The sequence below is a fragment of the Epinephelus fuscoguttatus genome, linkage group LG7 (genome assembly GCF_011397635.1).
Source record: "Epinephelus fuscoguttatus linkage group LG7, E.fuscoguttatus.final_Chr_v1".
Classification (NCBI taxonomy): Eukaryota; Metazoa; Chordata; class Actinopteri; order Perciformes; family Serranidae; genus Epinephelus; species Epinephelus fuscoguttatus.
The window spans coordinates 17,661,675-17,684,080 of record NC_064758.1 but is presented as its reverse complement, the minus strand read 5'-3'; the positions used below and the strand labels follow the sequence as shown (position 1 = coordinate 17,684,080).

Genomic DNA, 22,406 nt, shown 5'->3' with positions numbered 1-22,406 from the left:
ATTCAGCTACAGAGACCTAAAAGTTTGTTTGTTCCAGGCTGTAAACTTGTTTATTTCATATTTATAAAATCTTAACATGGAGGTCTATTCCGATTGACTGGCTTCCAGAGGCAGCTGAGGGTTATCTGTTCAAAGAGCTGCACCTTTTTGCACTTCTGTATTGGTTTCATTTTTTAGCCCTGGAGATTGCGGCTTGTTGGGAAATAATGAAATAATAATATTATAATAAATAAATAATTATGATAATATAATAAAATGTTCTAATAAAAATACATTTCTAATATGTATATATATATATATATATATATATGTGCAAAAAGGAGAGGAGGGGCATGTAGAATATTTTTTAAGCACTGGGGAGGGACTTATCTTTTTAATTTTGGCTTAGGGGAGGGACATACAAATTTAAATGGTTGTATTTTGTGTTTATTTTACCATTGATCCTTAAAATGTGGGGTTTTAAGGCATGTTTTCTTTAAAAATTGCCAAAAACTATCATGGAAATTATCACTGGATTTACACATGTCCAACGTCACTTGCACACATTATGTGGGATGAATTGTCATCTTCAGCTTTTAACTTTCAAACATCAAAGGGTAGGTTTTAAAAATATAAGCATTTATTTGGTTTTCCCAAGTCACTCCAAAAGCATGGGTGCAGATCTGATGACAAGTTTGGGGGGGACACAATCAATTGTGATTTTTTTTTTTTCAATTGCATGCGTGCAAATCATGCCCACAGAGTGCTTGAGATTGCCAGCATATTTCATGATTTCATAAAGGCTCATCACCATCACCAAGTCATTCAAAAAGCACTACAAAGAGAATCATATGCTTACCTTTACTCTTTATTTCTCTTAAACAGCCAGTAGTACATGGAACCAGCCATCACCCTCCTTTTCACTGCTTCGCTGTTAGTTAATGCTACTTCTAGTTTCAAGGTCTCAGGCATGTTATGTCCACTCACGTTCTCATCTCTCGCCTCTCACGGATTCCCATTTCTCCTCATCATCTTCCCTTTCTCCCAGTATATAGGACTACTGTATACATTTGTTCAATTTCAATCATTTAAGCTATTTAGAATTGGGGGGGACAATTTGTGTTTTTCAGAATTTGGGGGGGACATGTCCCCCTCATTCCCCCCGGGATCTGCACCCATGTCCAAAAGGCTCAAGGAGAAATAATGGGGCGTGTCATAAAACAACCAGACAAAAACAGTGCACACCAGCCATCAACGTCCTCTGACAAGTAAAGAAAAGTATCGAAGTTATTTTACTCTGATGATGTAATCAAAATAGTTTTGTTAGTTAGTATATTCTAACAAGGTAACTAGTAATCTGCAACCAAAGGTAGCCCTCCCAACCCTGATGACTGTTTATATTTATTAGATTAAATGTGCCTTCAAGGCGTGAACGTTTGTTTTTGCGCCTGGCCCCTACACCACGTGACATTCCGCCACGGCCCCGCCCCTCTCGTAACGTCGTCCTCTCTCTTCCTTCCCGTCTCTCCCTCCGCTGCTAGCATAGTTAGCACTAGCGCGTTAGCCTCCAGCAGCTGTCGGTGGCACTCAGTCAGCCAACCAGTAAGTCCGAGTGCTGGTGCATTTGTAATCATCGTCCTCCTCCTCCTTCCCTCCCGTGGAAAGACCGTGGACGGCCGGGTTGTTTCTTCGGGAGCCAGCTGCCTCACCTCCTCGGGCTACCTGCAGTAAAATATTGTTGTCCTCGCCGTCACGACAGGAAGAAGCCCTGGGACATGGCCAGACCAGAACAAGTCCTGGTGCTAGAGCCACAACATGAACTGAAATTCAGAGGTAACGTTGAACCAGAGGGCAGGGCCGGGGGCTAGCTAGCTAACCAAGAAGCCGTTAATATTAGCCACTGTGTCTAATTCCTGCATTAATCAGTTAATGTTTGCTAACGTGTCGTCATTGGCTGTTGCTGTTATGAAATAAGACGGATACAGCTAGCCGAGTCTACATTGTGTGTACGACAGCAGTGGCGATGACAGGTGAAACGACACTGTGTGCGACGATGCTAACTAGCTAGCTAGGTAGCATTTAGCTAACCTAGCCAGCAAGTCAAACGGCTCGCTGTCATTGCAGCGTCAGGGCAGGCCCGCCGTTCATTTCTCTAATTCACTCATTTGCTCCCTTCGCTTTCTCTTTTATCTTCTGACAACATGTGAAACCCCGGGATGTGATCTAATACTTGACATACGCCTTCCTCTCGATGTTGTTGTGAACACCCGGCTGCCAAGAAGTGACTATTCTAGTAATTTCTACGGCCAGGATGCCATTGCTCAGCCTTATTACCATGCTTATTTCACAATATTATAAGCTAGCAAGCTGTGATCGGGAGATTTACCGTTTACTCTCACTGTGCAACCGAAATTCCTTTCCAGCTTTTCTATATCCAGGCAGGCAGATTGTGAAAATACAGACTGAGCTGGTGTGTCAGGGATAATGGCTACATTCTGAGATGATTGCCTTTGGGTGTGATATTACCTATGTCTCAGTTTGTTTGCAGTCTGTGGTTGTTTTATTTATGACAGTGTAGCCTGTCATAATGCTTTACAGGCCATCTGTAATTTCTGATCACGTTTAGCCTCCATTTTATGTAAATACACATGAAATTCAGCATCACATCAGTTTGCTGTTATGTATAAATCAGCTGGGCAGACCCGTGATCCTCAAACTACAAAGCAAATTAAAAAATATTATAGTCAAACACAGAGGAAAGAAATGCAAGACAGCAGCTTCCATTAAGACTTCACATCTGCACAGATGTTTTAAGAATCCTCACTTACCACAAGTCTTTGTGTTGCTAAATGCTTAATTAAAGCAGTCTAATGTTAATAGGCTATACAATAGACTATGTGCAGTTTATGATCTGTAACATGAACGTATTAAGCCTCTTTGACTAAACATCACCATCAGCCACACAATGGATTCTATTAACAAAATAAACCTTCAAATCAGACAAATAAAATCTAAATCTCCTCAGTTCAACAAGATCAAGATCAGGCAAGAGCCAGGCCTTTCCCATTATGCTCTGGGTCTTGCAGTGGGTGGAGATCTGCTGCAGCACCTGGCTATAAAAACTGCATCTGCCCTGATTTCGTGAGATTATCATTGTCCACTTTTCAGTGATGTCAGAGGAAGTTGGGCTGAAGTCGTACATGTTCTTCGTAGTATGCAATGTGTGATGATCGGCGGTGACTGATTCTGTGCAGGCCTGTCTCATCTGGAACGAGCATATTGCTGTAGAAGTGGGTCAAGTGATGGCCTAAGGTGATGGAATCAGGCAGTAGCTGGTAGTTTAGTGATTGATTACTGCAGAGCTTTGGATGCAAAGATAACCCAGGAGAAGATGCTTACGCCCACTCAGTTACTGAGACACAGTGGATCTGATTAGAACAGAAAGCACAGTGAGGTTATTTGTCCAACGCACATTTCCAGAACCAGGGTTCAGTTGTCAAAGGAGGTTGAATATTACATTAAACAGGGTCAGACAATCTTATGAGGGATGCTGTGAGGGTGATCTACACAAGCAACAAGAAAATGTAGTAAGGTTGCTACAGGGTCCAGGTCTTGGCTGAGGGCGGGGCATGAATAATAAATTAAATGCTTGCACACTTTACTGCTCTTTCCACTCTTTTTAATGTTTAATGTGCAATGTTTTTGGCAGACTCTGTGGAGTCCCTCACAAACACTACTCACATATTCATCCGTGCGGACACACAATATGTGTATGTACTTTATCATACATGTTCACTCAGTTTTGTTTGCTAACCAAGAAACCAAGCCTTGCCCCCAAATGACAAACACCCAAACTAGTAGACACAAGTGTAAGTTTGCATGCAGTCTGGAGTCACTGTGCTGTTTCTCTGTGTCCTCCTCAGGCCCGTTTACAGATGTCGTCACTGCCACTCTGAAGCTCACCAACCCTACAGATAGAAATGTGTGTTTCAAAGTCAAGACAACTGCCCCTCGCAGATACTGTGTGCGCCCAAACAGTGGCATCATTGACGCTGGAACCTCCATCAATGTTTCTGGTGCGTAAACATTTTTGCATCATTTTATATCTCATTCAGAGAACTGGGTGATGCTGATACGATCAGATATCTGTATTTTTAACATGGTGCCTTAAAAATTTGCTGATCTGTTGTTGCTTTCAGACAATACGTCCAGATCAGGACTAGGTATTTGGTATCTGAGGAAAAAATCACTATATTTGTGGACCTAATGGCTGAGCAGAGGGAGGCAATTATTGATCATTTCACCCAGCAGCGACACTAAAACAAGCTTAGAAAATTGTGTCACTTTACCCGAATGCAGGCTATAACACAAGGAGAAGACATTGTTAAAGCTGTATCAAGCTATCAGCCAGTATGTATTGTGTTTCAGCACCAAAAAAGTCTTCTAGCCTCAGCTCTACCACTCATACTGATACAGCAGTCGGTCTCTTGAGGTTACAGATATATAGAATTGGTATTTGTACTGAACCTAAAATAATGGATATTAGAATATTTGTTCGTTTTTTAGCACATAGCCCCGTAGTGTCCCTGCAGTGTAATTTCTGTTGAAAGCTTTCACAACTTAGTAATACCTAAAAGCTCTAAAAGGCAGTTTCATTTACTTGAGTTGCAGTTTTTCCCTGCACTGTATATTGCTATTTGAAGGAAAAAGGTCCCGCATCTCTCACCTGCACAACTGTCATGGAAATCAGACTGATAACTGATTTTTTTAACATTCATTACAAGTGGAAGCATTGCACTTTATACTGATAAGTAAATGACCATCCAGGCAGATCGGGAGGTCACCGTGTGTAACCCAAATCATAAACCAGAGTGACGTCTTTTCATTGGCAGGTTGCATAATAGTTGTTATGGGCCAATACAGGAAGTCACTCTTTCCCTAATGTTCTGACTTTCCATTCTGTCATTGTTTTTGTCCACAGTTATGCTACAGCCGTTTGACTATGACCCCAATGAAAAGAGTAAACACAAATTCATGGTGCAGTCCATGCTGGCTCCATACGACATGACTGACATGGAAGGAGTTGTGAGTACCAGAGCATAAGATGTGATTTGGGATGATATTGGTGTTGCCATGTTACTGTTGACCCTAAGTTGTTCTTAATGAAATGTATACTGTGTCCAAGATCATATACTAAGCACTACATACAACATATTTTTGTGTGAATAAACAATAGAATGTATCTTTTCAGATGCTCTGAGCTGTAATTACTCGTTTAAAATTCCTTCAAAAGTTTTGTTTGCAAACAGAGCTTTCAGCTGGTAACAGAGGCCCTGTCATGGTGTGTCACGTCATGTTCAGTCGCCGACTGTTAAGTCAGGTGACCTACGTCTTTCAGTGAAAAAATGAAACACTGATTAATTAATGTAATATTTATGTCGCTAGTGTTTACTTACAAATATAGGTATCAACGCAAGAGGACAGATAGATACAAATCATAATGGTTCACCTGCTTTACTTACCTATAACTTCACTTCCTTGTGCTTCTCCATCAGACATGATCCGTAAGAGCATTTTGCTGCTTCTCTTTTTGCATCACAACATGCAGCTTTTACCATTTTAGTTTCAGTATTGATACAACTCAAGGTATTTAAGCGTATTCTTGAGACTGGTTGCCACAATATAGTAAAGTGCTAGATAAAAGAAGAACTCAATTTAGTTTCTGCTCAGTTCTGCAAGCTTCCTCCTCCTTGTATGCCATCTTCCTGGTATGTTCTGCTCCTTTATTTCAAAAAACAGATTACTTGAGCGTTCCACATGTTCTTTCCAGGGGCTAACCATCTTTTTGTGAACTCCCCTCTCCTCAGTTCTTTCTTCTAACACCCAAAAACACATTTCAGGCACAGAAATTCTCCTTGCTTTGAGCCAGTGATACTCAAGTTGTTTTGCCTGGGAGCCACTTTTATAAAAAATGACATGAGGCCAGGGGCCAGTTAATAAACAAACATGAATAATTAATGTGTAAATAATTAGACCGGACTTCTGTAGGGGTGTCCAGGGGATCCTCTCCTGGCATCTTTTTATTTATTCATTTATTTGTATTTTTTGCAGTGAACAAGCTTTATCTTATCTACATTCAAAGTACAAAAAAAGTCCCGCTGTGACTTGATTTTATTTTCATTGTGAGTGAGAAAATGGTTGGCGTGCCACCCAGCACCCAATCTGGTCTGCAGACTGTAAGTTGAGTATCACTGCTCTAAGCCCTACATCTACATTGTTCAGAATCCTACACTATCTCCAGCTGAACTCTTGAATATTTCAGTTTACATCTGTCTGTCTCGTTGTCCAGAAACTGTTCTGAAACATTTATAATACACATCCAATATCCTGAAAATGCAATTCCTCTACATCATTCAGTAGAACATTTCCTTGAAGTAATGACTTCTAATAAATATAAAAGGCACCGATGTGATGCTTAAGTATCCCTGGATGAAGTTTGACTGTGTTTTTTTTCCTGTTTGTCTCTCCTCCTCTCCTTCTCGATGTTCTCACCCACAGTGGAAGGAAGCAAAGCCTGAAGAGCTGATGGATTCAAAGTTGAGATGTGCATTTGAGATGCCTCTAGAAAATGACAAAACTGTAAGTCTTACTCTTTGGTTGACGGGCATTTGTTCTGCACTGTAAGCATTCAGTCATTAAGTGTCAAGTGTAGATGCACAAAAGTCACATTTTCTCATGTTGCTTCACGAATTTCACAGATTTAAATCAAAGCAGTCATTTGATAGCCATTTAAGATCTTAAAGAATATTCACATTGCATGTTTCTTTAGAGTTTCTGTCTTTCACTTTTGCACAGTCTTTTCTTAGTCTCATACCCATCAGCAACACCACTGTATCACCCATTACATTCTTATTTATTCATTTATGATTTATTTGTACTTTCATCTCACTCCCCCCCTCCATGTCTTTGCATGTCTCTTCATCCCCTTCCTGTCTCTGGCCCCGTCGCTCCTCCCCCACCCCCACCCTCACTCTCTCTCCACAGCATGAGAGTGAAACCAACAAAACTGTGTCTTCCTCTGCCTCCTCTGTTAAGACCGAGCACTCCACGCTGCCCAAGTCAGCCAGTGCCTCTCTGGATGACGGAGAGGTGAAGAAGATCATGGAGGAGTGCAAGCGGCTGCAGATGGAGGTGCAGAGGCTACGGGAAGAAAATAAACAGATCAGGGTGAGACGCACAAAAACAAAGAGGCAATCTGTCTGCATTTTGTTTCAGTCTTGTAGTTTACTCCAGAATTTCCTCTGTCATACACAGAAAGAGTTTCACTTTTGAATGTGGTGTCTACTCTGCACCATGTGAGACTAAACAACCGTCCCTATTTTCTCTGAAAGTATTCCAGTCATTATAGGAATAGCTTTCTTTCTTACAAGTGAGGCTGCAGAAGTTAAAAGCTGCACGTGTCAGGTGACTTAATGTAACTTTTCAAAAACTCACAGTCTGTCTGTTTTATATTTTTCTGATCTCATTGAGAGCACCAGTGCCAGCAATAATGTTCTCTCTGTCAGGGATAAGTTCAACAGCCTCTAAATGATAAAATTAAAAATGAATAACCTTTTCTTGCATTTGGCAGAGCTTTAGTCCAAAGACCTCTCTCTACTGTACCCACTAGTGTTGCCAAATCTTTGCAGGGAGAGCAGCTATTGGCTGTTGAAAATGTCACCAGTGACATCATGTGTTAATTTGCATATCTGTATATTACTGTCAGAGTTATTACTGAAGCACTCAGATATGAAACTGATTCAGAAGTCCAGAAGACTATGGTGTTGTACTCATGTCGGGGATTTGTGTGTACTCAACTTGTGATTGGACATTTCTGGACAGCACTTGAAGGCAGCAATATCATACCTGCTTGCAACAGCAACAACAGTCTGTATCTGAGGCTCTGTCTGAACGTATACAGATATTTTTAAAGACAAATCTCTGAGAACAAAAATCAGTCCACACAGCCTTTGTTTTACAAAATATCTCTGTCCACACTATGACTCCAAGCCTGTTAGCTGTCTTAAGCAGTCTCCCCTTTCACAAAGGTAGTCAAGTGTACAGGCCAATGTTACCTTTTTCAAAACACCTACTGGAGATCTCATCACCATCAGTTTCCCTTCAGTACAAGGACAAAGGAGCTCACTCAAAGATATGAGTAACCTTCTGGATATGTGAAAGTTTTCCTTTCACTTCTCATCAACAACAATCCCATTATCAAAATCGTCCCACTATCTGCTGACTCAGCTGGTCCTGATCCAAAACCATAATTTCTGGCAGCCTTGATACTGTGGATGCTAAGGAAGCATTCACACTGGCGCTACTTGGTCCCCTTTAAATGAACCATGGACCGCTTCCACAGATAGTTCGGTTTGTTTGGAGTGGTGTCAACGCTCATTCGAACCCTGGTCCGCTTGTAAATTGGGAGTCTCGGTGCGATTCGCTTACAGTGAGAAATGCAAACTGACTATCCAGCAAACCAAAGAGAGAAAGTGACGTAGAGCGCAGTGCATTTAGGTTAGAAAAAAAAACAAAACCAACAGTGCGAACTCGCTCGCTGCCTCACCTGATGCTCATACTGGGCGGCTTCTTGTGAAGTAAAAACAGAAACCCCAAGACTGCATAAATTTGGTGTTGCTCCATTGTTTTTGTGGTGACCAAGCCGGCTGAAAGGGGTGGATTTCTGTTTTTGGTCCTGGCCAATCGATGAGCCGGGTTTTCTACTTCCTCGTGCTTTTTTTCGTCCTGGTCAGTGGTGGTTTCGGGCAAAGTCGCCCCTAAACGAGCAGCTGTTGTAACTGCTTGACGTTGTCCAGGTGGTTTGGTCCACTTTAAAAAGTGCAGTGTGAAAGTGAACCAAACCAAATGAAGGTGTGAAAATTTTTGGCATTCCCCGCCTAATTGAACTGAGTCCCCCAGACTATCCTGGTGTGAATGCGCCCTTAGGTTAACCAAGTAACACTGGGCTCAGGAGACACCTCTGCACATCCATGTAGTGGTGTAGCAAGACTAAGTATAAGTGTTAAGTAGTCATTCATCCAAGCAGTGCGAACAAAACATGAACAACCTAGTCCTAGTTAGTCCACCTTGGTCATTGTTGTTTCAGGTGCATTATTCCTTATACAAAGCAACAGTTGACATGCAACTAAGTAGATGAAGTCATCAATTCCCAAACACTCCACACAGATACAAAGTAACCAGAGTTTGGAAAAAATCTACACCTTAGAGGGCATTTTCAAAAACCCCCATTTTAATGACCTAAAACTACGTCTGCGTGTAGACGAGAGGTTAACACTTAGAGGACAATATCTGTTTTTAAAATTATCTGTGTACGTTCAGACCAGGTCAGTCGAGTGTGTTTGTGTGTGCCGAGCTGTTCTGACTGTATCTCTGACTCTTCTGTCATGAACACAGGAGGATGACGGGCTGCGGAAGAGAAAGGTGACCTCAATGGGCGCTCCTCACTCCTCTTCCTCCTCCGCCATGGCGACCTCGGCCATGAGGGACGAAGGCCTAAGCACCCGCATCCTGGCGCTCTGCGTGCTCTTCTTTGTCATTGGAGTCATCATTGGCAAGCTGGCCCTGTAGAGACACAGACAGACAGAGCACAGTGACAGACGGTCGGACGGCGTGCTCGGGAGGACACGTGTCAATAAAGGCAACGGAGATGTCTTCTGGGTTTATGTTGGTTTCTCTTTCTTTTCTTTCTTTTTTTTTTTTTAAACATTTAAGGCAATATCATGATGGTTTGTCTGGATGGAAAATAATTTAACGTGTAAAAAGAGAACGAAAGAAGGCGATCCCAAGTTAAACCATGAGTGCGAGCGTTTTTGTCACAGGTCTTGCCTTTTTCTCTTTTTTTTTGTGAAATAATCAACACTTCTGATCTGTTCTTTCCGTCCATCCCTCCTTCCTAAATGATCTTCCGCAACTTGCACAGGTAACAGTGGTGTGTGTGGAAGTGGCTTCACGCTGGCTGAATGTCTAAAGTCTTTCATTGATTCTGAAGTCTTCAGGTTCCTCACTCACATTGTCTATAGGAAAGATCTAACACTCCTCTTCTGATAATCTCTCTTCCACTTATTACCGATAATCTGCAAGGAGAGGGTGAACTCAAGTGATCAGTGAAAGACTTTTTTTCTTGATTTAAACTCAATGTATTGTCTTCTAACAGTATGTGGTAAAAATGTGAGCCAGTAGAAGCCGTGTGTGTGCGTTTGTCATCTTGATTTTGCCTCCTGCAGGAGGACTGATGTGACTGTGCGAATGGATGTTTTTATGTGAGCAGACCACAAACGGTGAAGTCACAGGCTGTTTTAGAGCGAAGGAAGAGGGGTGGTTTGAACACAAAACTGTCATCTGAACAGATTTCCTGTACACGTCAGAAAAAATGGGGGTCTATGTTGAAAATCAGATTGAAACGATCATTTTTGTCGCTGATCAGGCAAAGAAATCAGTAGAAATACAGTAATTTTTTTTGGCCATTTGTAACAATATAACCCGCTACAAATCAAGATCACGATAAAGAATTTATGCTGCATGGTGATCAAGTTAAAAAGCTATATAACGTCAGGTTTTCCCAGTTAACGCTGAAATTTTCTTGAGAATTACTTCCTCAGGTTGAGAGAGGGGCACTAGACAAAATACAAACAAAAACTTCCCCCCTTAAAGCAGTGAACATTTTCAATATATAACATACAGTATGTAACAATAGCTTTGGCCACCTTGTTTAATTTTGCCCATGGAGTATTGTATTTGCGTCCTCTAGTGTATTACAGCAGTTGTTTGCTTCATTTTTTTCTTATTTTATCATGTAGCCATGATGCTTCTGTTGTTTATAATATTCAAATGCACTATATTCAAGTGTCCACTCTGCAGTCTGCATGAAATGACCTGGATTTAATATGATTATTATTATTTTTTGAGTGTTGAAGTTATATTAGCAAAACAAAAAAAAACTGTCTTCTCAAAAGGGACCATCTTGAGTCTGGTTTATCAGTTTGTGTGTGTTTTGTTTCCTTTTGATTATCTTTTTCTTTTGTTTGGCGTCGGGCTCTGGTGGTCGTGAGATAACTGAGACAACACAGCTGTATTATCTCGGCCCGTCACATGACCATCTAAGCTGGTTGTTATAGAGGGAAAAAAACAAGAATAAATATCTGTATTTTTTTGTTGCCTGAGGGAGCTCGGGGAGCAGAGAAGTGGGAATGTGGGCGGCTGTTGAGGAGGACTGACCTGTGAATACACACTACATTAAAGAGAAAAAAAAAAGGCATCAGAGCTTCAGACCACACATGCAAAGATACAGTCACACGACAATGTAATCACACGGTAATTGGATACTCTTTTGTATGTACATAAAAATAAAGACTCAAAAAGATAACTGGCAAAGTTATTAACATACTGTAGTAAAGGAAGAAAATAAACAACCACCATGGATCATGTAGCATCATAATGAATTAAAATACATCAACCCCCCAACTGTCTGCTTCTGTGAAAAGTTTTCTCATTTAATTTAGATTTGAAAAAAGAGTGGTGTTGTGTGTGTGAGTGTGTAGCTGTGGCTGTTTGATATTAAAAGAGCAAGAAAATGCATCAGAGGTGCAGAAAGTCAATGCCCTTATGGTTTATTTGTACCAAAAAAATGTAAGAAAAAAATCCATAAACTGCTCTTAATAGGTTAAAGGAGCACTCCACTAATTTTACACATGAAGCTCCATTTACTCTTCATGCATTAACAGCTGTAGGACGTCTTGAGAGGCTCTGGGTGGTACAGAAGCATGAAACATTTCTCATAATAATTTAAGTGATCACATAACATGAAACATTTTATTATGTCATAACAAATGATTTTAAGATAAATATTATCAAAAGAAAAGTTTCTTCTTATAGCATGAAAATATCTTGTCAAAACAAACTTATCTGAAAACTGATCAGTTTTCTTTTCTCGAGCGTGGCAGCAAGACACCTCCAGTTTATCATTATCATAATCAAAGGCCTTCAGACTGCATATATTTAACAGAGAGCCTTTATTACAAAGTGGGAGTCTGGGGTTACATAGATTTTCGCCATTTCCCTGATAGGGAATGTCCAAGAAAGGATAATATTGGTTGCATTGTGGGAATTCTAGGATCTTTGGGGCTTTGACCACTAACTTGGACTAGTGACTCCTGACTTGGACGTGAGCCTTTGGACGTGAAAATACTTGACACCTTCCCCCCAAGCCAATATGAGAAGAAAAAGTTATAAACATTTTCCCCACACCAGATGAGTGAAATACAAGACAGGACAGAAACATACAACATTGTGCTGTAAGCTATGAAAGTGCAAATCCAGCACTAGTTTTTATGATTAAGTTCAGTCACACTTGTTTAACCAAACTTGTTTTAACAAATAAAAACACAATTTAAAAGGCACTGATGATTTTTGTAAAATGTCATTACTGTTAATAAAATGGCATTACATTTTGGTGAAGGGTGCATAATGACTTTATTAGGACTCAAAACTCAACGTTTGGGACTCGGGAATTCTCAGTTATGACTTGGCACTTGACTCCACACCTGAGTGAGTGCAAAGACTTGAGTTACTTGTGACTTACAAAACAGTGACTTGGTCCTACCTCTGATAGGTGCTATATGAAATTGCTGGAGTACCCCATCCAAACCTTACAGATCCTTTCTCCACATGTTATAGGACAAATAAGAATTCTCTGATCTGAATAATAATTTCTGTCTAAAGGGAAAACATTCCCCATGGTACAGGACCATCACTATAGTAACAGAGCCTCTTGTTATGTGTGCCTTTGTGTGCTGGGTGTATTGACTCTGACAGCTGATGGAAAACACCTGCTGTGATGTCAGTGGTTTGGGTGTGGCCACAGGTTCACTGCAGCAGGACAGTGCACCTGCTGGTACTCTTGAAACATTTAGATATAAATGGAAATTCGTCATAAAATGAAATTATGCATAATGCCGAGAACAAGATGCCAGGAGAGAAAATAAAAAACGTTAAAATAAGTGAGTAAGGGACTGTTCCTCCTCTTATCAGAGGAGGAAGATGGCTGGAGTGTAACTTTATATTTTTATTTATGTATTTCTTACCTTCTCTGAACTTACAGATCTTTTTCTTTGAGCCTTCCTGAGTGACTGACAGAAAAAGGCATGACCACCATATATTAGGCATTAAACTTTTAAAGTTAGTGCAATCAGTTACATTTTAAATGAGACATAGAATAAAGTGATTTTGATGAAATTTTACTATTTTAAGCTCAGATTTTTTTTGTTTTGTTTTTTTTCTGACAAGCATTTGTCACACATGTCCAAGGAACGTCAGAAATTGAAAATGCCAACGATAGTCTCTGTTTTTACAGTTTCTAGCTATGATAGATGAAAACTAGCCCATACCCAGTTTGTGGTAAATTAAATACAAAATATAACAATTTAAAGTTGTTGAATAAAACCCAATAAGTAACAAACAGACCCTAAAATAAAATAATAATTGCAAAGTAAAGCTACACAGTCATGTTGATGCTCCAGCTGTCCAGCAGATGGAGACAGACACAACAAGCCCCTCCCAAAATTCCATTGGGCAATATGACGTCATCGGGCCCTTTCCAGGAAGTGGAAAAACATCAACAATCCTTGCAGGTTTCAGGCTAGGGCGAAGTGTCAGTGTAGCCTAGCATCGAGGTAGCAAAGCTCGACTTCACCGTGTGTTTCGCAGATTCGTTTTATTATTTTATTTCACAATTAGTGTAATAGTAGCACTCCAACTATGGCTTGGATACAAAAGCTAATTGGAGGAGGTGGAAAAGGAGGAAAGGGACCGAGCCCACAGGAGGCGATCCAGAAACTCCGAGAGACGGAGGAGATGCTAACGAAGAAGCAGGAATTTCTAGAGAAAAAGATCGAGCAGGAACTGCAAATCGCCAAGAAAAACGGCACGAAAAACAAAAGAGGTGAGATACCAGAGCGTATTTTCTCATAGTTTCCACGCTGTATCCTCAGATTGCCTGGTCAACAAAGCTAAGCTAACTGTTAGCACGTTAGCTAAGTTGGCTAACTTTGCCCAGCTGTCAGAAGTGTTGGCAGTCTCACCTACCGTGGCTTTCACGGAGACAGCACCCGAGATAAGTGGATGTTTTTATCGAGTGTGTGTTAGATTTGATTAGGTTATCCCATAAGGGGTTTCCTTTTACTTCTTAACGCTAGCTTTACCTTTTTCCAACATACCTGTGGTGATATATTTCCGTCTGATTGATCGGTGGCTATTTAAAAAGACTTATTTAAAGGTGTGGCAAGCGACACAGCTACAGTTAGCTGTGAGACATACCACCGCAGAGAGACTGGCAGTAAAGATATTGGCTCAGTGTGTCAGGACAAGGATTGAATATCGAAGTTGCACATGTTAAACAGACCTGATATTACTGGCAGAGAGGTGGGCGTGTTTGCACCTTGGTCAGAAGTCCGCATAGAAACCTCCAGCGGGTCCTGTAGCTGCCTGGGAGTTTACTATGGCAGATAATGATGCCACGAAACAAATAGAAAGACCCATAACGTTGTTTGTCATCAGTAATATGGGAACAAACATAATACAGTAACCAGAAGACCCTTTTATAACAAACAAATACACTATACAAGCGTATAGGAGTTCATTGCCCTGAATCAGAGGTTACCAACCTTTGACCTTAAGGGACCCCTTTTCTATCATTGAGTAAACTGACAACCCCTGACTAAGTCTTTTTTATATCGTATTTAATACAGAACAGCAACACAGAACAACTGGTAATCTGTACATTTAACCGAAATAGTCGGTAACTGCAGGAATTTTGTGTAAAATATGTGATCTGGATGAATTTGGGCAGATTAATTCCTGTGAATATTACAACAGAGATGAGTTTTCCTGATATTCTTAGGAACTTTTTATGATTCTCTTTCTGTTTTATGTACTTTTTTAGGTTTTTAACAATCATACATTCTTAATAGGCTTCTTCGGTCTTGCCTTCTCACTTACACTTATTGTTCTATTAGCTCTTTGGTGATGTTAACTACGTACTTTTCTAACACAGCACAAGGCTGTTTAGCAGAAGGGTCTATGACTATAGCTTGTGTTCAGGACTTCCTGTACTCCTGTGAGGATTTTCTTTTTTAAATTTATATGTAGAATTATAATCTAAACTTTAAAAATAACAATTTCATTTAGTGCTCTAAACAGACATGAGTCTGTTTAGAGCACTCATGAAATGTTGAGATAAAAGGCATACTGTATAATTTTCAGAAAGTTTTTTACACCCCTAAAAATCAAGAAGACTCCCATTAGGAGTTGGGACCCCCAGGTTGGGAACCAGTGCTTTTGACATCAATAAGCTCATTAATGTGGTGGGTTGATTGTTGAATTTACTATGATTATTACTTGTGTGCAAATGGACATTTAAGGTCGATGACACTGCCAGAATACAGATCGACAGGGTCAGCAAATATGTATGATAAATCATCTGGGATGATAAATATCGTCAGTAGTGTTGTCACAATACTGGAATTTTTAACTCATTTTTAAATCTTGAAAAATAGTGATATTCAATACTGTTTTCGATAGATTGACACTGGGGACATAAAATTATGTTTTTATTAAAAGATAAATACATATCAAGGCTATAACACGACACTGACAACTTTTCCTTTCTTGATTAGCAGCAGAGAACAGCAGAATGTCTGTAGTAAACATTAATAACAGGAGAGAACGAGAAACCACAGCTGGAACCTGTGAATCCATACTGCTGAACCCATTTTAATTATTCAGGATCAGTATTTATTGATAAACCAGTGTGTACTTTGGAAGTCAGGGCAGTAGTTTCAAAGACATCAGAGTAAAATTTTGACCCAAAAGTGGTGCAAAACAATAGTTAAGGGGGTCACCAGTGCAGTCAGCAGTTGTTGAGATGTGTTGCTTTCAGTGTGTTGGAGAAAGAGGTGAAACCAATTGACAGAATCACCAAGAGATTGATTTATGTTGCCACAAGCAGGGCAAAAATTATCATTTGTTATTGCAATTATGAGATATAACTCTATATTGCCCTGCCTCACCTATACTTGAGGTTATCCATTAGGTAAAGAATCGCTGGAGGTTGATAAAGTAGTCACAGTCTCTGGTGTTACAGTGGTTTCAACAAAAAAAAAAAAAAAAAAAAGCATATTCTTGTACTTGGCTTGAATACCTTCTGTACATTGACCTTACCCTAGATATTTCCTCCTCCAGCTTCACAAAGGTTGACACACAATGAGTCAACCCAGCATGACACTGACTGTCTGATAGCTTCACTACAGCCTATCAGGTTTGAGTTAGTGGTTTTGGTCACGTGACTGCTGGGGCTGTTTCATTTTTTACTTTCCAGTTTTTCCATTTCATCAACCAAGTGCCAGTCACAAGTTATGACTAATTATTGTCACTGATGTAACAGTCACTAACATGGTAGATTAGTGTGTAAGGGTTTATCTTATGATTCCACTCAGTGGTAAGTGGTAAGTTCACAGAGCAAAATATGTGCTGACTGTCAAAGGACAAACCAATCCCCATGACTCATAGTTTTACTTCACTGTCATTATACATCATGTCTACACAACCAAATCTATTTTTGTGACATCTATTCGTCCTGACTCCTCCTCTTCTCTTTTGATCTCCTCAGCGGCTCTGCAGGCATTGAAAAGAAAGAAGAGGTATGAGAAGCAGCTCGCCCAGATCGATGGCACGCTGTCAACCATCGAGTTCCAGAGGGAGGCTCTGGAGAATGCTAACACCAACACTGAAGTGCTCAAGAACATGGGCTTCGCTGCCAAGGCCATGAAGAATGCCCATGAAAACATGTAAGAGCGAGTACCAGTCACTGATTAAAGATGAACTGTGCGCATTTTCCCAAAAAACAATGAATCACGGTCAGAATGAAGCTTATCAGAAAGCAGGATTCACTTAGAAGGAACATGCTTTGGTCTTTGGTGCGTATATTAAACATACATTGAACACATTAAGAGAGTACTGCAACCGTCAGGAACATAAAGATAGAATAGAAACATAACAATAAAAATATATAAAAAGGAACTTTAAAAATACTATAACATATCAAATATGTACAATCACTGCAGTCAAACAAACAACGTACAGACTCATACAGAAGTTATCCCTCTCAATCATCACGTATGACCCATTGGAGGTGTGTGATGGTAGTGACCAGGTACACTGTCAGCAGCACACAAGAGACCAAGACGCACAGTACAGAAATAATGCTAATACAGTGAGGCAAAATGTAAAACGAGAGTGAATCTGGGGTTGACTTTCACTTTGACTGGTGAGCGTGTTTCCAAACAGTGACCGACAGTTCTGCACAGTACACCTTTACATTCTTTACAATTTGATTGATTGATGGATTGGACTGAAGTGAATCAGTGTTTATAAAAATATCTTATTTCTCAGGGTGCCGCAGCAGCCGCAGGTTTTAACCAGCCTGTGGCCCTTTGCTGCATGTCACCCCGTCTTTCTCCCCCTTTCAGGCTTAATATTGTCCTGTCTAATAACGGCAAAAAAGCCTAATATATTTGTAGATTGCTGCTTCTCCATTTTCTTCATGGCACTACAGGGAGAATGAAAAAAAGAGTCGGTCTGTTTTAAATCAATAGAAAGATTATAAGGAATATGCTTTGCCCAGGATTTGACCCACATGCAGTAATACCTCCCTAATCCAAACCCATCAGCACCAAATGTTATCATAATGTTACCAGTAACAAACAGGCTCAAAAGTAATATTGTACGTATTTTCCTGCTTAAATGCTAAAATACCTTTGCCAACTTACACTTCAGATGTAATTTGCTCACATGTGAATCACCCGCTGCTTTTCGTTTCAGGGACATTGACAAGGTGGACGACCTGATGCAGGACATTACAGAGCAGCAGGAACTGGCCCAGGAAATATCTGACGCCATTTCTAAACCTGTCGGCTTCGGAGAGGAGTTCGATGAGGTGGGCGATGCTTTTCAGATATAAGATTTTTACATTCATGAGGACATGTTTTTCTTCTGTGTTAACATACAGTAACAAATGATGGACTGATGATAACACAGGTTTAACCCAGTAAAGTTAAGCATCATCCTCGATACTGATCAGCTCTGTTTTGTGGCCCACCAGGTTAAACACAGTGTGTTGGCCTCTGTGTTTCCTGAGTCTTTACTCCAGCGTTAAGGCTGCCTTATTTTTGAATGGTCCTATTCATAGACCCTTTTCACCATAATTGATGGTATTCAGTCATTTGGGGATAACACAGCAGAAAGAATGAATACACTCCTTTTAGAAATCTCAGTCAACTGACTTGAAGTATTTTGATTAAACTCTCAGACGTTTAAGTCACCAAGTGTACAGACACACAAGATTAGGACCAGATAAAACAAATGAGAAATATTGAAAAATAAAGGCAGCATTTGATATTTAATCTGTATCATTTTACTTTGATAAATATCTTTGGTGTTTTGGCTTTGCATGAATTAGTTCATGATTATCCTCATCTTGAGTGTTGCTCGCTGTGTTTGTTAGGATGAGCTGCTGGCGGAGCTGGATGAGCTGGAACAGGAGGAGCTGGACAAAAACCTGCTGGAGATTGGGGGAGCAGAGAATGTCCCCCTCCCCAGTGTGCCTTCTACTTCATTACCTTCGAGACCTGGTAAGAGCCTTTGGATTAACCGGTACAGCAACTCTGTGGACCTGACTGCAGCATCTGTATTCATTTATTTAAGTTAAAGAAATAGTTTGACACTTTGTGGGATGTGTTGGTACCGCCCATCACAACTGACAGGTCTGAAAAGAGCTGCCACTAAAGCCCTGGTGCCAGACACCTCAGAACACCCCCTAGAGGTCCTGTGTCCATGCCTTGACATGTCAAGGTACCACCGTGGATCAGTGGTACCTCTGAGGTGCCAGCATGTCGAACGAATGCTCGATCACATTGCGGTGGGGGGAATTTTGAGGCCAGATTGATGCCTTGAGCTCTTTGTCATGTTCTTTGTTTAAGTGCCATCTCCTGTCATCCACATTATCTGACTTAATTATCAGGTGAAATTCCCCCATTGGAACAGTAACAACAATTTAGCTTTCCTGCTTATACACCAGTAATAACCGGTCACCCATGTAATGTCACTCTGTATCAGAAGGCAAATAACTGTATTTTTCAAAATGTTGAACTTTTGCGTTAAGCTCAGCTGTTAAAGGGACAGTTCACCCCAAAATCATAACTGCATTTTTTTTTTCTTACCTGCATTGCTATTTATCAATCTAGATTGATTTGGTGTGAGTTGCAGAGTGTTTGAGATATCTGCTGTGTAGAAAGTGTTTATCTTATCATGCGCTTCTGACAGCGCAAGATGTGAACATCAGTAGCAACCTTCTCTGCTGAGGTATAACGTTAGCCAGCTAAATGACGCTAGTTGAACTAGCGGTGGATGCTTCCTACTGCGCTGTTATATGGTGGGCTGGTGTAGTTCAGTATAAAGAAAAGTTCCTTCAGGAAAATGCTCACAACAAGGTCTGTGGTTTATCTTGAGTTACCGGGTCAGGATTTCTGGAGAGAGACATTGCTGTTGAGTTTTTCAAATGTATGTTTTTGGCACTTTGAGCACCACAAGCTGAGCGCCTTCAGGCAGACATCTCTACTGTCGATACCTCGAATACCTGAAACTCACAGCAGACAGTCTAGACTGATAAATAGCACTACAGATAAGAGGAAAAATATGTACTTTTGATTTTGGAACTGTCCCTTTAAAGTAGAGGTTGACCCCAGCTTACGATGAGGTCTGGAAACCAGCTGAGATCATCTAAACATGACCGCACTGTATCACTCAAATCTCTCACAACTGTCTTTTTTTTTACGCACAAAAGCCAAGAAAGAGGAAGACGAGGACGACATGGAGGACCTGCAGCGCTGGGCAATGGAAGCCATGTAAACACTGCATCTGCCACATCATACCTGCATCAGAGAGGGAAGAGAAAGGAGCAAGGGGGGATGAATGGACTGACAGGATGTTGTGTATGAGTGTATTTCTGTGTGTCTGAGGTGCGCTGACATTACGTAACACGAGAAAAGGCAAAAATGCTGTATACTTTGTTTTCCCAATCCCCTTTACAAATACAGAGACCCTGGGGTGCTTAGCAAACGAGCCAGTTGGGGGCTTTTATAATGAAGCTATATTACTACACCTTGGCAAAGTAACCTAATATTTTTATCCTTAATTTCAACACAGTACTTGCACTCAATGGTTCTATTCCTGAGAGGTTATTTCAGTGCCCACAGAGTTCATACTGAGGTGTGATGTTATGATCTCTGTGGTGTGATGAGGAGCTGTGGTGTGAGGCTGTGTGGCGCTACTGACATCACTGGACAACAGGGGAATTTTCACTGGGGCTTAATCCTGAAAAATCTGTTTCCGACTCACATATTTACCTGTGTTTGTGGCGTTAAACTGGCTGGATGTCTTTTTTTTTCCCTTCTTAACAAAAATAACACTCCTTTGCTCTCCGTTATTTGTTAATGCTGTTGAAAATAGGAGAACAGCTGAGCATGAGCTGGACGAATAAGCTATGAGCTGTGTTTTTGCCAGAATCCAAACCTCCTCTTTTGTTTCAGGCCGTGTGCTTTGCCCCTTCCCCGCCTCCTCTTAGCCTCCTGTCGACATTTCAGCGACTTCTCCCTGCCTCAAAGGCATTCTCACCAGTGGTTCTTGTTATTTGGTGTAAATATCCCAAATGTGTCTCTTTTTATATTCTGTATTTCTGCCGTCACTGAGAGATTCTGTCGAGGTTGTGTGAAGCATGCAGTGATGGGAAATCACAATACAGATCACAATGCACGGTTCGGAAGAGAGATGTTAAACCTAACAGTTTCATCCTGCTCTGTCTGTCTCAGTCCTTCCCATAAGGGTTTTTGTTTCAAATTGTATAATGTTGAAAAAATAATAATAATAAACTATTGTCACAACTTATTAACTGCATCTTGGAGGAGATGGTGGTTTGTAAAAGATTAGATTATAGTCAATCTACAACATTTTGGAGTTTAAAGAGTTGATTCCTTTAGTTTTTCAAAGTCACACTGTACATTTTTTACATAGGAAAAAAACAACACAAGGACGGATGGACAAGCATGTTTGCATTTCTATGTTTTATTTATCCAGATGAGAATATTATTTGCAAAATCATTAAAGGTTTTCAATTCTTTAATTGTAGTTTTGTCATTCATAATAGGACATTTTAATCATAATATGTCATAATTTTCCAGAGCCCAGGGAGATGTCTGAACAGCTGCCCAAAACCCAAGGACATTTAATATCCGATCAAAGACAAAATAAAGCAGCAAATCCTGGTCAGAACCTGAAGCCATCAGATGAGTGCCACTTTAGCTCGAAAACTGACTTGATAATTAAAATCCAAATATATTTCAATTAATTTCAGTCAACTAATCAATGAATTGGGAAATCATTCTACACTGAACAAAAATTTAAACACAACACCTTTGTTTTTGCTCCCATTTTTCACAGGTTTAAGTTAAAGATATGACACTTCTTTATGCACTCGATAGATATTTCTCTCACATTTTGGTAGCAAATTTGTAAAACTATGATAGAGTCTGTCCCGGGTATGGTATATCCAAATGCAGATTAAACAGCTTGATTACTACACAGGTGTGCCTTGAGCTGGTCATAAAAAAAGGGCTACTGAAATGTGCAGTTTGATCACACACAAGTTTTGGGGAGCGTGCCGTTAGCATGCTGACTGCAGGAATGTCCACCAGAGCTGTTACCCGTGAAGGGAATGTGCATTTCACTACCATGAGATGTCTCCAGTGTCGTTTCCGTTAATTTGGCAGTACACCTAACCAGCTCAGAACCTCTTTTATTGTGACCATCCCAAGGCACACCTGTGTAGTTGTGATGCTGTTTAATCAGCATCTTGATATGCCACACCAGCTGGATGGACATGGATGGAACATGGATTTTAACAAATTTGAGACCAAAATTTGAGAGAAATATTTCTGTTGAGTGCATAAAAAATCATAGATCTATAACTTCACCCTGTGAAAATGGGGGCAAACAAAAAGTGTTGCATTTAAAGTTTTGTTCCGTGTAGTTTTAGTTCAAATCAACACAAAGACACACACAGACACTGTGAGTCAAACATTTTGTACACCTACACTTTCTGATAAATCTCAAGCTAAAAATTAGAAAATGTAGGTTATGAGATGTTGGTCACTGGTATGAACACCTGCTTCTGACTGTTCAGGTCTGCTATCAGTTGGGCTTTAAATTATGCTTATCAGAGAGACATACACACTGGTTCTCAAAACTAAGGGTCACTAAAGCTT

General features: G+C 40.4%; 2 protein-coding genes across 3 annotated transcripts; both read left to right on the top strand.

Moving 5' to 3' along the window:
• The first annotated feature begins 1,463 nt into the window (after positions 1-1,463).
• LOC125891961 (vesicle-associated membrane protein-associated protein B-like) lies at positions 1,464-11,499 on the top strand. 2 transcript variants are annotated; one of them, XM_049581593.1, is made up of 6 exons: positions 1,464-1,812; positions 3,903-4,055; positions 4,961-5,064; positions 6,538-6,618; positions 7,075-7,206; positions 9,433-11,499. In XM_049581593.1, exons 1-6 carry the CDS (start codon positions 1,755-1,757, stop codon positions 9,604-9,606), a joined length of 702 nt encoding a protein of 233 aa, XP_049437550.1. In that variant the 5' UTR covers positions 1,464-1,754; the 3' UTR covers positions 9,607-11,499. The 2 variants fall into 2 exon arrangements, with proteins under 2 accessions (XP_049437550.1, XP_049437549.1); XM_049581592.1 differs by having other exon boundaries at positions 1,465-1,812; positions 7,024-7,206.
• A 2,125-nt stretch (positions 11,500-13,624) lies between these two features.
• On the top strand, positions 13,625-21,265 carry LOC125891789 (charged multivesicular body protein 4b-like). The gene is made up of 5 exons (XM_049581294.1): positions 13,625-13,975; positions 16,700-16,877; positions 17,911-18,025; positions 18,593-18,719; positions 19,931-21,265. The coding sequence occupies exons 1-5, from the start codon at positions 13,792-13,794 to the stop codon at positions 19,993-19,995; spliced, it is 669 nt and encodes a 222-aa protein (XP_049437251.1). The 5' UTR covers positions 13,625-13,791; the 3' UTR covers positions 19,996-21,265.
• The last annotated feature ends 1,141 nt before the right edge of the window (positions 21,266-22,406 follow it).

Excerpts from the sequence above, each read along its gene's own strand:
- LOC125891961 (XM_049581592.1), top strand. The coding sequence starts at position 1,755 with ATGGCCAGACCAGAACAAGTCCTGGTGCTAGAGCCACAACATGAACTG. Across the intron at positions 1,813-3,902 it reads ACATGAACTGAAATTCAGAG|GCCCGTTTACAGATGTCGTC; the intron begins GTAACGTTGAAC and ends TGTCCTCCTCAG. Across the intron at positions 7,207-9,432 it reads AAGAAAATAAACAGATCAGG|GAGGATGACGGGCTGCGGAA; the intron begins GTGAGACGCACA and ends TCATGAACACAG.
- LOC125891789 (XM_049581294.1), top strand. The coding sequence starts at position 13,792 with ATGGCTTGGATACAAAAGCTAATTGGAGGAGGTGGAAAAGGAGGAAAG. Across the intron at positions 18,026-18,592 it reads TCGGAGAGGAGTTCGATGAG|GATGAGCTGCTGGCGGAGCT; the intron begins GTGGGCGATGCT and ends TGTGTTTGTTAG. Across the intron at positions 18,720-19,930 it reads TTCATTACCTTCGAGACCTG|CCAAGAAAGAGGAAGACGAG; the intron begins GTAAGAGCCTTT and ends TACGCACAAAAG.